The 15,536-nt window shown below is 60.2% G+C and overlaps 1 protein-coding gene across 1 annotated transcript; it reads left to right on the plus strand.

Moving 5' to 3' along the window:
* The first annotated feature begins 2,134 nt into the window (after positions 1–2,134).
* LOC147647605 (phospholipid phosphatase-related protein type 2-like) lies at positions 2,135–9,704 on the plus strand. The gene is made up of 7 exons (XM_086871407.1): positions 2,135–2,244; positions 3,287–3,475; positions 4,263–4,383; positions 5,369–5,643; positions 6,955–7,131; positions 8,549–8,677; positions 9,617–9,704. The coding sequence occupies exons 1-7, from the start codon at positions 2,185–2,187 to the stop codon at positions 9,647–9,649; spliced, it is 984 nt and encodes a 327-aa protein (XP_086727533.1). The 5' UTR covers positions 2,135–2,184; the 3' UTR covers positions 9,650–9,704.
* The last annotated feature ends 5,832 nt before the right edge of the window (positions 9,705–15,536 follow it).

The following is a 15,536-nucleotide window of genomic DNA, read 5'->3' on the forward strand; positions in this document are numbered from 1 at the left end:
CCCAAATAAAAATGATCCCAAAAAAAAGGGGATCCCAAAATCCCAAAATCCCAAAATGGGGATCCCAAATCGGGACCGGGGGATCCCAAACTCGGCTCCGGCTCCGGGGCCATTTCGGGTTCGTTTTTTGGGATTTTCCCATTTTTGGGGTCCCCAATTCCCGGAATTTTCCCATTTTTGGGGTCCCCAATTCCCGAAATTTTCCCATTTTTGGGGTCCCCAATTCCCGGAATTTCCCCATTTTTGGGGTTTCAAATTCCCAGAATTTTCCCATTTTTGGGGTCCCCAATTCCCGGAATTTTCCCATTTTTGGGGTCTCCAATTCCCGGGATTTTCCCGTTTTTTGGTTCCGATTTGGGGTTTCCAATTTTGGGGGGATTTTCCCATTTTTTGAGGATTTTCTCATTTTTTATTTGCCAATTTTTTCGGGTTTTCCCCCATTTTTTGGGTTTCCCATTTTGGTTTTTTCCCATTTTTAGGGCTTCAAATTTTTTTAGGATTTTCCCCCATTTTTAATTTTCCCTTTTTTTTTTTTCCCATTTTTGAAATTTTCCAATTCTTTGGGATTTTCCCATTTTTTATTTTCCCATTTTTGGGGTTTTTTTTTTCCCATTTTTAGGGTTTCAAAATTTTGGGGGGGGATTTTTCCCATTTTTTATTTTTTTTCCCATTTTTTATTTTTTTTCCCATTTTTTATTTTTTTTCCCATTTTTAATTTTTTTCCCATTTTTTATTTTTTTTCCCATTTTTTATTTTTTTTCCCATTTTTTTATTTTTTTTCCCATTTTTTATTTTTTTTCCCATTTTTTTTTCCCTTTTATTTTTTCCCATTTTTTATTTTTTTTCCCATTTTTTATTTTTTTCCCATTTTTTATTTTTTTTCCCATTTTTTATTTTTTTTCCCATTTTTTTCCCATTTTTTATTTTTTTCCCATTTTTTAATTTTTTTCCCATTTTTTATTTTTTTCCCATTTTTTATTTTTTTTCCCATTTTTTATTTTTTCCCATTTTTTATTTTTTTTCCCTTTTTTTATTTTTTTTCCCATTTTTTAAGAGAATTTTCCCATTTATTTTTAATTGGGGGGGGGTCCCTCCCCTCCCCTCCCCTCCCCTCCCCTCCCCTCCCCCCCCTCTGCCGCATTGAGGGGGGGGCGCGCTGGGGGTGGGGGAGGGGCGCGGCCTCCGCAGCCAATCCGCGCTCTCCCGCCCCTCCCCCCCCCGCAGTATCGCGATGTCTCTGTCGCGACAGCGCCGCCCCCTCCCCCCGCCCCCCCGCAGCGCCTGAAGGAGCCGGGTGGGTCCGGGGGGGCCCCGAATTTATTGGGGGGGGGTCCCAAAAAAACCGAGGGGGGGGGGAGGGGAGGGGGGCGGAGCCTTTTTGGGGGGTGGGGGGAGGGGAAAGCCCCTTTTTGGGGGGGTCCTGGGGGGGGCTGGGGCCCTTTTGGGGGGGTCCCAGGGGGTTTTGGGGGGTCCCAGGGGGTTTTGGGGGGTCCCAGGGGGTTTTGGGGCTCATTTTGGGGGGTTCTGGGTGATTTGGGGGCTCATTTTGGGGGGGTCCCGGGGATTTTTGGGGGGCTCTGGGTGAATTTGGGGAGGATTTTGGGGGTCTCACCTGCCCGGGAGGAGATTTTGGGGGGGGTCTCTGTTTTTTTGGGGGGGTATCGGGGATTTTGAGGGGGTCCCAAGGATTTTTGGGGGGTCCCAGGGGGTTTTGGGGGGTCCCAGGGGGTTTTGGGGCTCATTTTGGGGGGTTCTGGGTGAATTTGGGGAGGATTTTGGGGGTCTCACCTGCCCGGGAGATTTTGGGGGGGGGTGTCTCCGTTTTTGGGGGAATTTGGGGGGGTTTGGGGCCCATTTTTGGGGATTTTGGGGGTCTCGCGTGTCCGGGGGTTCAATTGGGGAGGGGTCCCCCCGTTTTGGGGGAGGGGGGGGGTGGAATTGGGGGAGGGGGCGGGGCCGGATTTTGGGGGGTGGCTCTGACCCCTCCCCCCCTTTTTTTTTTTACCCCCCCCAGGTGTTCCCAGAGCCCCCCCCAGCCCCAGGAGGGGATTTTGGGGGGTCTTGGGGGGGTTTGGGGGTGACTTGGGGGGTTTTGAGGGGTTTTGGGGGGGATTTTGGGGGGTCTTGGGGGGGTTTTGGGGGGATTTTGGGGGTGATTTGGGGGGGATTTTGGGGGTCTCCGCCATGGCCCCCCCCCGGCAGGACAAGCGCGGCTCCATCGTCCCCTGCGTGCTCCTGGTGGAGGTGAGGGGGGACCCCAAAAACCGCCCCGGGGACCCCCCAAAAATCACCCAGGGGACCCCAAAAACCAACCCGGGACCCCCAAAAACAGCCGGGACCCCCCCCATAACCCAGGGACCCCAAAAACCGCCCCGGGACCCCCCAAAAATCACCCAGGGGACCCCAAAATCCAACGCGGCTTGCTCTGGGTGGGATTTTGGGGGGGTCTCGGTGGGGATTTGGGGGATTTTGGACCCCCCAGGGGGGGATTTGGGGTTCCCAGGGTGGGATTTTGGGGTTCCCAGGGTGGATTTTTGGGGTTCCCAGGGTGGATTTTGGGGTTCCCAGAGGGATTTTGGGGTTCCCAGGGTGGATTTTTGGGGTTCCCAGGGTGGATTTTGGGGTTCCCAGAGGGATTTTGGGGTTCCCAGGGTGGATTTTGGGGGTTCCCAGTGGGATTTTGGGGTTCCCAGGGTGGGATTTTGGGGTTCCCAGGGTGGATTTTGGGGTTCCCAGAGGGATTTTGGGGTTCCCAGGGTGGATTTTGGGGGTTCCCAGTGGGATTTTGGGGTTCCCAGGGTGGGATTTTGGGGTTCCCAGGTGGATTTTGGGGTTCCCAGCGGGTTTTTTTGGGGTTCCCCCCCCAGGTGGGGATTTTGGGGGTTCCCAGTGGGATTTTGGGGTTCCCAGGGTGGGATTTTGGGGTTCCCAGGTGGATTTTGGGGTTCCCAGCGGGTTTTTTTGGGGTTCCCAGGGTGGATTTTTGGGGTTCCCAGTGGGATTTTGGGGTTCCCAGGGTGGGATTTTGGGGTTCCCAGGGTGGATTTTTGGGGTTCCCAGGGTGGATTTTGGGGGTTCTCAGTGGGATTTTGGGGTTCCCAGCGGGTTTTTTTGGGGTTCCCAGGGTGGATTTTGGGGTTCCCAGTGGGTTTTTTTGGGGTTCCCCCCCCAGGTGGGGATTTTGGGGGTTCCCAGGGTGGATTTTTGGGGTTCCCAGAGGGATTTTGGGGGTTCCCAGGGTGGATTTTGGGGTTCCCAGCGGGTTTTTTTGGGGTTCCCCCCCCAGGTGGGGATTTTGGGGGGCACGGCCGCCCTCGCCTACCAGCTGGAGTTCACCGACGCCTTCCCGGTGCACGTGGGGGGTTTCTTCTGCCGGGACCCCGATTTTGGGCGCCCCTACCCGGGACCCCCCGGGCTGAGCAGGGCCCCCCCCGCCCTGGTCTATGCCCTGGTCACGGCCGTGCCCGCCCTCACCGTGAGTGGGGGTCCCGGGGGGGGCTGGGGGGGTCAAAAGGGGTTTGGGGGGGGTCCCGGGGGGTCCTAGGGGGGTTTTGGGGGGTCAGGAAGGGGTTAAAAGGGGTTTGGGGGGGTCCTGGGGTGTCCCGGGGGGGTCCTGGGGGGTCCCGGGGGGGGTCAGGAAAGGGTTAAAAGGGGTTTGGGGGAGTCCTGGGGGGTCTGGGGGGGCCCGGGGGGGTCCTGGGGGGGTCAGGAAGGGGTTAAAAGGGGTTTGGGGAGGTCCCGGGGGGGTCTCGGGGGGTCAGGAAGGGGTTAAAAGGGGTTTTGGGAGGGTCCCGGGGGGTTTGGGGGGTCCCGGGGGGGTTTTGGGAGGGTCCCGGGGGGTTTGGGGGGTCCTGGGGGGGGTTTGGGGGGGTCCCGGGGGGGATTTGGGGGGTCCCGGGGGGGTTTGGGGGAATTTTCGGGCTTTTTCGGGAGGAGTTTTGGGTTTTTCGGGTGAATTTTCGGGGGGATTTTGGGGTTTCTTGGGGGGTCACGAACGCCCCTCTAACCCCCAGTGGGACCGGGGGAGCTCCTGGGCCGTTTTGGGGGGTCCCGGGGGGGTTTTGGGGGGTCCCGGGGGGGTTTTGGGGGAGTCGGGAGGAGTTTTGGGGGAATTTTCGGGGTTTTTCGGGGGGATTTTGGGGTTTTTGGGGGGGATTTTGGGGTTTTTTGGGGGGATTTTGGGGGTTTTTGGGGGGGATTTGGGGTTTTTTGGGGGGGATTTTGGGGTTTTTGGGGGTCACTAACGCCCCCCTGCCCCCCAGATGGCGGTGGGGGAGCTCCTGGGCCGTTTGGGGGGGTCCCGGGGGGGTCGCGCCGCCCCCCCGCGCTGGGCCCGGAGCTGCGAGCGGGGGGCGCCGCTGCGGCGGCTGCTGCGATTCCTCGGTGAGGGATGGGGGGGACCCCCGGAGACCCCCCCGGAGCCCCCCAAAACCCCCGGAGACCCCCCCGGAGCCCCCCAAGAACCCCCGGAGACCCCCAAAACCCCCGGAGACCCCCCCGGAGCCCCCCAAAACCCCCCGGAGACCCCCCCGGAGCCCCCCAAAACCCCCCGGAGACCCCCCCGGAGCCCCCCAAAACCCCCGGATCCCCTCCAGAGTCTGCAACCCCCCCCAAATCCCCTTTGAACCCCCCAAAATCCCATTTTAACCACCTAAAATCTCATTTTTCCCCCCAAAATCCCCTTTGAACCCCCCCAAAATCCCATTTTTTACCCCCCAAATTCCATTTTTACCCCCCAAAATCCCCTTTTACCCCCAAACCCCCCCCCAAATCCCACTTTATTCTCCTCAAATTCCCCTTTTACCGCCAAAATCCCCCCGAAATCCCATTTTACCCCCCCCAAGACCCCCCAAATCCCCCCCAAGCCCCCCCCTCACCTGTCGCCCCCTCCCCAGGTGTGTTCTCCTTCGGCCTCCTCACCCCAAATCCCCCCCAAATCCCCCCCAAACCCCCTCAAATCCCCCCCAAACCCCCCCAAATTCCCATTTTATCCCCCCCAAACCCCCCCCAGCCCCCTCAGCCCCCCCTCACCTGTCGCCCCCTCCCCAGGTGTGTTCTCCTTCGGCCTCCTCACCCCAAATCCCCCCCAAATCCCATTTTATCCCCCCAAACCCCCTCAAATCCCCCCCAAACCCCCCCAAATTCCCATTTTATCCCCCCCAAACCCCCCCCAGCCCCCCCAAGCCCCCCCCAGCCCCCCCAGCCCCCCCTCACCTGTCGCCCCCTCCCCAGGTGTGTTCTCCTTCGGCCTCCTCACCCCAAATCCCCCCCAAATCCCCCCAAATTCCCATTTTACCCCCTCCCCAAGACCCCCCAAATCCCCCCAAATCCCCCCCCAGCCCCCCCTCACCTGTCGCCCCCTCCCCAGGTGTGTTCTCCTTCGGCCTCCTCGCCACCGCCATCTTCTCCAACGCCTTCCAGGTGGTCCTGGGGACCCCCGCCCCCCATTTCCTGGCCGTCTGCCGCCCCAACTACAGCGCCCTGGGCTGCGCGCAGCCCCCCGGCAGCGCCGCGACCCCTCCCCACTTCGTGCCCCCGGGGGGCTCCCCCTGCTCCGGGGACCCCCCGGCCGTGGCCGCGGCCCGAAGGGATTTCCCCTGCAAGGAGGCGGCGCTGGGAGCCTACGCGGGGGCGTTCGCCGGGGTGGGCGGGGGTCCCGGGGGGGTTTGGGGGGTCCCGGGGGTCCCGGGGGGGTTTGGGGGGTCCCGGGGGGGGGTTTAGAGGGGATTTATGGGGATTTAATTGGGATTTAATTGGGATTTAATTGGGATTTATAGTGATTTATGGGGGTTATTTTGGGGTTATTTGGGGTTATTTGGGGTTTGGGAGCCTACGCGGGGGCGTTCGCCGGGGTGGGCGGGGGTCCCGGGGGTCCCGGGGGGGATTTGGGGGGTCCTGGGGGGGATTTATGGGGATTTAATTGGGATTTAATTGGGATTTATGGGGATTTATGGGGGTTATTTTGGGGTTATTTTGGGGTTATTTGGGGTTTGGGAGCTCACTCGGGGGTGTTCGCCGGGGTGGGCGGGGGTCCCGGGGGTCCCGGGGGTCCCGGGGGGGGTTTGGGGGGTCCCGGGGGGGATTTATGGGAATTTAATTGGGGTTTAATTGGAATTTATGGGGATTTATGGGGGTTATTTTGGGGTTATTTTGGGGTTATTTGGGGTTTGGGAGCCTACGCGGGGGCGTTCGCCGGGGTGGGCGGGGGTCCCGGGGGTCCCGGGGGTCCCAGGGGGTCCCAGGGGGGATTTGGGGGGTCTCGGGGGGCTTTTGGAGGGGATCTGGGGGGATTTATGGGGGATTTATAGGGATTTAATTGGGATTTAATTGGGATTTATGGGAGTTATTTGGGATCTATTTGGGGTGATTTGGGGTTTTTGGGGTCGGGTTTTTTTTGGGGTGATTTCTGGGGTTTTTGGGGTGATTCTCTGTGCCCCCCCCCAGCTGTACGTGACCCTGGCCTGGCGGGGGGGCGGATTTTGGGGTATTTTAATGGGATTTTGGGGTTTATTTGGGGTTTTATGGGTTAATTTGGGGTTTTTGGGGTCGGGTTTTTTTTGGGGTGATTTCTGGGGTTTTTGGGGTGACTCTCTGTGCCCCCCCCCAGCTGTACGTGACCCTGGCCTGGCGGGGGGGGGGATTTTGGGGTATTTTAATGGGATTTTGGGGTGTTTTAATGGGATTTTGGGGTTTATTTGGGGTTTTATGGGTTTATTTGGGGTTTTTGGGGTCGGGTTTTTTTTGGGGTGATTTCTGGGGTTTTTGGGGTGACTCTCTGTGCCCCCCCCCAGCTGTACGTGACCCTGGCCTGGCGGGGGGGCGGATTTAGGGCTGGTTTTGGGGTATTTTAATGGGATTTTGGGGGGATTTTGGGGTGATTTGGGGTTTTTGGGGTCGGGTTTTTTTTGGGGTGATTTCTGGGGTTTTTGGGGTGACTCTCTGTGCCCCCCCCAGCTGTACGTGACCCTGGCCTGGCGGGGGGGGGGGTCTCGCCTGGCCAAGCCCGCGGCGGTTTTGGGGTTCGCGGCCCCCCCGTTCCTGCTGGGGGCTCTGCGCGTGGCCGAGCACCGCAACAGCTGGGGAGGGGTCCTGGGGGGCTTCCTGTGCGGCACCGCCATCGCCGCCTTCCTGGTGAGACCCCCCCCAAAAAATCCCCCTCCCCAAAAAATCCCCCTCCCCAAAAAATCCCCCTCCCCAAAAAAAAATCCCCAAAAAAATTCGCTCCTGGATATGGAAAATACAAAAAAAATACCAAAAAATGAAGAAATGACCCCAAAAATCCACCCCAAATCCGCCCCCCCCGGGCGATGCTTTCCTGGTGAGACCCCCAAAAAATCCCCCTCCCCAAAAAATCCCCCTCCCCAAAAAATCCCCCTCCCCAAAAAAAAATCCCCAAAAAAATTCGCTCCTGGATATGGAAAATACAAAAAAAATACCAAAAAATGAAGAAATGACCCCAAAAATCCACCCCAAATCCGCCCCTCACTGAGCGATGCTTTCCTGGGGAGACCCCCCCAAAAAATCCCCCTCCCCAAAAAATCCCCCTCCCCAAAAAATCCCCCTCCCCAAAAAATCCCCCTCCCCCCAAAAAAAATCCCCAAAAAAATTCGTTCCTGGGTGGAGAAAATACAAAAAAAATACCAAAATATGAAGAAATGACCCCAAAAATCCACCCCAAATCCGCCCCTCACTGAGCGATGCTTTCCTGGGGAGACCCCCCCCAAAAAAATCCCCCTCCCCAAAAAAAAATCCCCAAAAAAATTCGCTCCTGGGTGGAGAAAATACAAAAAAAATTCCAAAAAATGAAGAAATGACCCCAAAAATTCTCTCCCGGATCCCCCAAATCCCAAAAATCCCCCCCCCAAAAAATCGCAGGAAACCCCGAAGTGACCTCAAAATCCAGCCCTGAATCCCCAAAAAACCCCAAAATCGGCCCAAAAAATCCGGCCCTGAAACCCCAGAACCAAAAACCATAAAAGGACCCCAAAAATCCTCCCCCGAAATCCCCCTGGGACCCCCAAAATCCCCCGAATTCCCCCCAAAAATCCCTCTGAGACCCCCAAAATCCCCCTGGGACCCCCAAAATCCCCCGAATTCCCCCCAAAATCTCACTGGGACCCCCAAAATCCCCCGAATTCCCCCCAAAAATCCCTCTGAGACCCCCAAAATCCCCCTGGGACCCCCAAAATCCCCCGAATTCCCCCCAAAAATCCCCCTGAGACCCCCAAAATCCCCCGAATTCCCCCCAAAATCCCCCGAATTCCCCCCAAAAATCCCCCTGGGACCCCCAAAATCCTCCCTAAAATCCCCCCGAGACCCCCAAAATCCCTCAAATTCCCCCCAAAATCGCCCTGAGACCCCCAAAATCCCCCGAATTCCCCCCAAAAATCCCCCTGGGACCCCCAAAATCCCTCAAATTCCCCCCAAAATTCCCCCGAGACCCCCAAAATCCCCCGAATTCCCCCCAAAATCCCTTAAATTCCCCCCCAAAATCCCCCTGGGACCCCCCAAAATCCCCCCCCCAAAATTCCCGCCCCTCCCCCCGCAGGTCACGTGCGTGGTCGGAAACTTCCAGAACCAGGGGGGGGATTTGGGGTGGGGGGGGACCCCCCGGGCCCCCCCCGAGCTGCCCCCCCCGAACCCCCAACCCCCCCTGGAGGAGATCAGCGTCACCCAGGTGAGACCCCCCCCAAAAACCGACCCCAAAAACCGACCCCAAAAACGGACCCCAAAAATTGGGGGAGGGTCCCAAAATCGGGGGGAGGGTCCCCAAAAAATGGATCCCAAAATCGGGGGGTGGGTCCCAAAAATGGACCCCAAAAACCGGTCCCAGAAATTGGGGGAGGGTCCCAAAAATGAACCCCAAAACTTGGGGGAGGGTCCCAAAAATTAGGGGAGGGTCCCAAAAACCGACCCCAAAACCTGGCCCAAAAAATGGGGGGAAGACCCCAAAAAGGAGCCCTAAAAATGGGGGGAGGGTCCCAAAACCGACCCCAAAAATGGACCCCAAAATCGGGGGGAGGGTCCCAAAAATGGACCCCAAAAATTGGGGGAGGGTCCCAAAACCGGTCCCAAAAATGGACCCAAAATCGGGGGGGGGGAGACCCCAAATCCGGACCCCAAAATCGGGGGGAGGGTCCCAAAAATGGACCCCAAAATCGGCCCCAAAAACCAGAGGAGGGTCCCCAAAAGAGGCCCCAAATCCCGACCCCAAAATCGGGGGAGTGACCCCAAAATCGACCCCAAAATCGGGGGGAGACCCCAAATCCCGACCCCAAAATCGGCCCCAAAATCGGGGGGAGTGACCCCAAAATCGGCCCCAAAATTTGGGAAGAGCCCAAAAATGGGGAGGAGAAATCCCAAAATCCGGTGGGAAAAGGCGGGAAAATGGGGGGGGGGGGGGAATCCCAAAATTTGGGGTGAGAAATGGGGGAGGGGTCACCCCAAATTTGGGAATTTGGGGTGAGAAATGGAGGGGGGGGATCCCGAATTTGGGAATTTGGGGTGAGAAATGGGGGAGGGGATCCCCAAATTTGGGAATTTGGGGTGAGAAATGGGGGGAGGGGATCCCCGAATTTGGGAATTTGGGGTGACCCCGCCCCCCGCCCCCCCCCAGGTTCGTCGGGCGGAATTCCCAGCGGTGACCTGAGAGAAAATCGGGAATTCGGGAATTTGGGAATGCCGGGACTGGGGGGAGGGGTCGGAAATTTGGGATCCCGGAATTTGGGAATCCCGAAAATTTGGGATCCTGAATTTTCGGGGATCCTGGAATTTGGGATCCGGGAATTTGGGATCCCGGAATTTGGGATCCGGGAATTTGGGATCCTGGAATTTGGGATCCCGGAATTTGGGGGAGCCTGAAATTCGGGAATCCCGAAAATTTGGATCCTGAATTTTCGGGGATCCTGGAATTTGGGATCCGGGAATTTGGGATCCTGGAATTCCTGGGAGCCTGAAAATTTGGGATCCCGAATTTCCCGGGGAATCCCGAAAATTCGGGAATTCGGGAATTTGGGAATGCCGGATTGGGGGGAGGGGTCGGAAATTTGGGATCCTGGAATTTGGGATCCCGGAATTTGGGATCCGGGAATTTGGGATCCGGGAATTTGGGATCCCGGAATTTGGGATCCGGGAATTTGGGATCCCGGAATTTGGGATTTGGGGGGGTGTTTTTTTTGGTGGGGGGGAGGGGCAATAAAAGCGGCTTCGTGCGACCCCCCCGTGTCCGTGTGGGGGGAGGGGATTTGGGGGGTCTGGGGGGTCCTATAGGGGATTTGGGGGGGTCCTATAGGGGATTTGGGGGGGATTTGGGGGGGTTTTTGGGGGTCTGGGGGGTTTTGGGGGGTTTTGGGGGGTTTTATGGGGGATTGGGGGGGGTCCTATAGGGGATTTGGGGGGTCCTGTGGGGGATTTGGGGGGGTCCTATAGGGGATTTGGGGGGGATTTGGGGGGGTTTTTGGGGTTTTGGGGGGTTTTGGGGGCTCCTATGGGGGATTGGGGGGGGCCTGGGAGGTTTCTATAGGGGGCCCGTGGTGTTTCTATGGGGTCTGTGGGGTTCCTTTGGGGTCTCTATGGGGTCTCTATAGGGTCCATGGGGTTTCCATAGGGTCTCTATGGGGTCTATAGGGGGTCTGTGGGGTTTCTATAGGGTCTATAGGGTTCCTATGGGGTCTGTAGGGTTCCTGTGGGGTTTCTATGGGGTCTCTATAGGGTCTATAGGGTTTCTATAGGGTTTCTATAGGGTTTCTATGGGTTCTCTATAGGGTCCATGCGGTCTCTATAGGGTCTATAGGGTTTCTATGGGGTCTATAGGGTTTCTATGGGGTCTATAGGGTTTCTATGGGGTCTCTATAGGGTCTATGGGGTCTCTATAGGGTCTATAGGGTTCCTATGGGGTTTCTATAGGGTCCATGGGGTCTCTATAGGGTCTATAGGGTTCCTATAGGGTCTATAGGGTTTCTATGGGGTCTATAGGGTTCCTATAGGGTTTCTATGGGGTCTATAGGGTTCCTAAGGGTTCTCTATAGGGTTTCTATGGGTTCTCTATAGGGTCTATAGGGTTCCTATGGGGCCTCTATGGGGTCTATAGGGTTTCTATAGGGTTCCTATGGGGTTTCTATGGGGTCTATAGGGTTCCTATAGGGTCTATAGGGTTTCTATGGGGTTTCTATGGGGTCTATAGGGTTTCTATAGGGTCTATAGGGTTCCTATAGGGTCTATATGGTTTCTATGGGGTTTCTATGGGGTCTATAGGGTTTCTATGGGGTTTCTATGGGGTCTATGGGGTTCCTATGGGGTCTCTATAGGGTCTATGGGGTCTCTATAGGGTCCATGGGGTCTCTATAGGGTTCCTATAGGGTTTCTATGGGGTCTATAGGGTTCCTATAGGGTCTATAGGGTTTCTATGGGGTTTCTATGGGGTTTCTATGGGGTTTCTATGGGGTCTATAGGGTTCCTATAGGGTCTATAGGGTTCCTATAGGGTCCATAGGGTTTCTATGGGGTTTCTATGGGGTCTATAGGGTTTCTATGGGGTCAATGGGGTTCCTGTGGGGTTCCTGTGGGGCTGGGGGTCCCTGGGGGGGTTTTGGGGGGGGGTCTTTAGGGGAAGGGGGCGGGGCTCCACGTGAGCTCGGTGGGCGTGGCTTCAAACCACGTGAGTGGGCGTCACCCCGAAGGGGGCGTGTCCGACAAAACCCGGTCCCGTTTTGGGGGCGTGGCCGCGCAAGCCCCGCCTTTAAACGTTTTGATTGACGCTCGAGGGGCGTGGTCAGCGCAGACCCCGCCCCCTACGGCGGCGGGCGTACGGAGGGGGCGTGGCTACGGGCGGGGAGGGGCTTTGTGGGCGTGGTTATCGCAGGCCCCGCCCCCTCGGACTGCGGCGGGGCGGGCGCGGCTCCGGCGGCCGAGGGTGAGTGGGGGGGGGGGATTTGGGGGGATTTTGGGGGGATTTGGGGAATTTCGGGGAATTCGGGAGGGTCTGGGGGGGATTGGGGAGGGTCCGGGGGGGTCCGGGGGGGATCCGGGGGGGAATTTGGGGGGGATTTTGAGGGGGAATTTGGGGCTGGGGGTCCCCTATGGAGGGGGGTGGGGGGCCCCGGGATATGGGGGGGGGGTCTGGGGGTGGGGGGGGTCCCTGTGGCCATAGGGGATGGGGGAGGGGAGGGATGAGGGGGGTCCTGTGGGGGAGGGGCCCCCTTTAGGGGGGGGGATTGATGGGGGGAGGGGCCCGAAATCGGGGGGGGTTTTTTGGGGGGGGGGGGGGTCCTATGGATGGTTTAGGGGCGGGTCCTACAGCCGGGGAGGGGGCGGGGGGAGACCCCGCGGGTGGGAATTAAAGGGGGGGGGGCTATGGAGGAGCCCCCCGGCCTGGACGGCCCCCATGGAACCCTATAGACCCCCATGGACCCCTATAGACCCCCATGGAACCCCATGGACCCCTATGGGCCCCCAAAGACCCCTATAGGTCCCTACAGACCCCCCCAGACCCCCATAGACCCCTATAGAGCCCCTATGAGCCCCCCCAGACCCCTATAGACCCCTGTAGACCCCCATTAGACCCCCCAGAGACCCCCAGACCCCCATAGACCCCTTTAGGCCCCCCCATAGACCCCCTATGGGCCCCCCAGACCCCCCCCAGACCCCTATAGACCCCCTATAGGCCCCCTATAGACCCCCTATGGGCCCCCCCAGACACCCAGAGACCCCCCAGACCCCCTATAGACCCCCCAGACCTCTATGGACCCCCCCAGACCCCTATAGACCCCCTATAGGTCCCCTATAGGCCCCTATGGGCGGAGCCGGGGGGGCGGAGCTGTCCGCGGTGCTGAAGGGGGCGGGGCGGCCGCGGCTGCCGGGACCCCCCAAATTGGGGATTCCCGGGACCTCCCTCCCCCCCCAAAATCCGGGAGACCCCAGACCCAGAAAGCTCCCCCAGACCCCAAATCCCCCCAGACCCCAAATCCCCCCCAGACCCCCCAAATCCCCCAGACCCCAAATCCCCCCAGACCCCAAATCCCCCCCAGACCCCAAATCCCCCCAGACCCCAAATCCCCCAGACCCCAAATCCCCCAGACCCACAAATCCCCCCCAGACCCCAAATCCCCCAGACCCACAAATCCCCCCCAGACCCCAAATTCCCCCAGACCCCCCAAATCCCCCCCAGACCCCAAATCCCCCCCAGACCCAAAATCCCCCAGACCCACAAATCCCCCCCAGACCCAGAAACCTCCCCCAAACCCCAAATCCCCCCCAGACCCCAAATCCCCCAAACCCCAAATCCCCCCCAGACCCCAAATCCCCCCAGACCCACAAATCCCCCCCAGACCCCCGAATCGTCCCCAGCCCATCCCGGGGTCCCCCCCAGCCCCCCCCGGGGTCCCCCCCAACCCCCCCAGCCCCCCCCCAGCCTCCCAGCCCCCCCAACCCATCCCGGGGTCCCCCCCAGCCCCCCAGCCCCCCCCAGCCCATCCCGGGGTCCCCCCGCCGTGCGCCCCGCGGCCCCCCCAGATCCCCCCAGCCCCCCTGAATCCCCCCAGCCCCCCTGAACCCCCCCAGCCCCCCCAGCCCCCCCAGCCCCCCTGAACCCCCCCAGCCCCCCAACCCCCGGGGTCCCCCCGCCGTGCGCCCCGCGGCCCCGGGTATTCTCGGGCCGTAACACGGATCCCTCCGGCCGCGCCCCCCTGAATCCCCCCAGCCCCCCCAGACCCCCCCAGCCCTCCCAGCCCCCCCAGACCCCCCCAGCCCCCCGGGGTCCCCCCGCCGTGCGCCCCGCGGCCCCCCCAGATCCCCCCAGCCCCCCCAGCCCCCCTGAACCCCCCCAGCCCCCCCCAGCCCATCCCGGGGTCCCCCCGCCGTGCGCCCCGCGGCCCCGGGTATTCTCGGGCCGTAACACGGATCCCTCCGGCCGCGCTGTTATTGCTGGAGAATACGCGGAGCCGAGGGGACGCCCCCAGCCCCGCTCGGGACCCCCGGGGACCCCTCCCCATCCCCACCGTCCCCTCCGGGCTGGAGAAGGCCGGGAGCCCCCCGGGAATCCCCTGGGGACACTCGGGAACGTTTGGGGAAAGGCCCGAGGGTCCCCCGGGGACACCCGGGAACCCCGGGAAGAGCGCGCGGGGGGCTCGGGGACCCTCGGGGGGCTCGGGGGACCCTCGGGGGGGCTTTGGGGACCTTTCTGTGACCTTTGGGGACCCTCGGGGGGCTCTGGGGACCCTCGGGGGGGCTCTGGGGACCCTCGGGGGGGTTTGGGGACCTTTCTGTGACCTTTGGGGACCCTCGGGGGGCTCTGGGGACCCTCGGGGGGAGCTTTGGGGACCCTCGGGGGGGTTTGGGGACCCTCGGGGGGGGCTTTGGGGACCCTCGGGGGGGCTTTGGAGACCCTCGGGGGGGGGTTGGGGACCTTTCCGTGACCTTTGGGGACCCTCGGGGGGCTCTGGGGACCCTCGGGGGGACTTTGGGGACCCTCGGGGGGACTTTGGGGACCCTCGGGGGGGGCTTTGGGGGCCCTCGGGGGGGCTCTGGGGACCCTCTGGAGGGGTTTGGGGACCTTTCTGTGACCTTTGGGGACCCTCGGGGGGCTCTGGGGACCCTCGGGGGGGCTCTGGGGACCCTCGGGGGGCTCTGGGGACCCTCGGTTTGGGGACCCTCGGGGGGGCTCTGGGGACCCTCGGGGGGGCTTTGGGGACCTTTCTGTGACCTTTGGGGACCCTCGGGGGGCTCTGGGGACCCTCGGGGGGGCTTTGGGGACCCTCGGGGGGGCTCTGGGGACCTTTCTGTGACCTTTGGGGACCTTCCTGTGACTTGTGGGGCCCTCGAGGGGGTTTGGGGGACCTTTGTGTGGCTTTTGGGGACCCTCAGGGGATCCTTAATGACTTTTGGGGACCTTCCTGTGACCTTTGGGGACCCTCGGGTGACTCCGATGACCCTCGGGTGGCCTTTGGGGACCCTTGGGGGACCCTTAATGGCCTTTGGGGACCCTTAATGACCTTTGGGGACCCTCACGTGACCTTTGGGGACCCTTGGGGGACCCTTAATGACCTTTGGGGACCCTCACGTGACATTTGGGGACCCTCGTGTGACTCCTGTGACCCTCAGGGGACCTTTGGGGACCTTTCTGTGACCTTTGGGGACCCTCACGTGACCTTTGGGGACCCTTAATGACCTTTGGGGACCCTCACGTGACTCCGGTGACCCTCGGGTGACCTTTGGGGACCCTCAGGGGACCCTTAATGACCTTTGGGGACCCTCACGTGACCTTTGGGGACCCTTAATGACCTTTGGGGACCTTTCTGTGACCTTTGGGGACCCTCACGTGACCGTCGGGGACCCTCGTGTTCGCCCCGCCCCTTTGCACGCGCAGGGGGGCGGGGCCACGCATCTCATTAATATGCGGAGCCCCGCCCCCGGCGGTTGAGGGGGTGAAGGGGGCGCTGAGGGAAGCCGTGCGCTGATTGGCCGAGTCGCGCTGGCGGGAACAGCGCTGAGGGGGGCTCTGCTCTGATTGGCTGAGGCATTCCCGCCCACCGCTGTGGAGGG

This window comes from Cyanistes caeruleus, chromosome 35, assembly GCF_971803275.1.
Source record: "Cyanistes caeruleus chromosome 35, bCyaCae1.hap1.1, whole genome shotgun sequence".
Taxonomy (NCBI): Eukaryota; Metazoa; Chordata; class Aves; order Passeriformes; family Paridae; genus Cyanistes; species Cyanistes caeruleus.

Coding starts and splice junctions, on each gene's coding strand:
- LOC147647605 (XM_086871407.1), top strand. CDS start 2,185: ATGGCCCCCCCCCGGCAGGACAAGCGCGGCTCCATCGTCCCCTGCGTG. Junction 2,245..3,286: donor CCTGCGTGCTCCTGGTGGAG/GTGAGGGGGGAC, acceptor TTCCCCCCCCAG/GTGGGGATTTTGGGGGGCAC. Junction 5,644..6,954: donor ACGCGGGGGCGTTCGCCGGG/GTGGGCGGGGGT, acceptor TGCCCCCCCCAG/CTGTACGTGACCCTGGCCTG.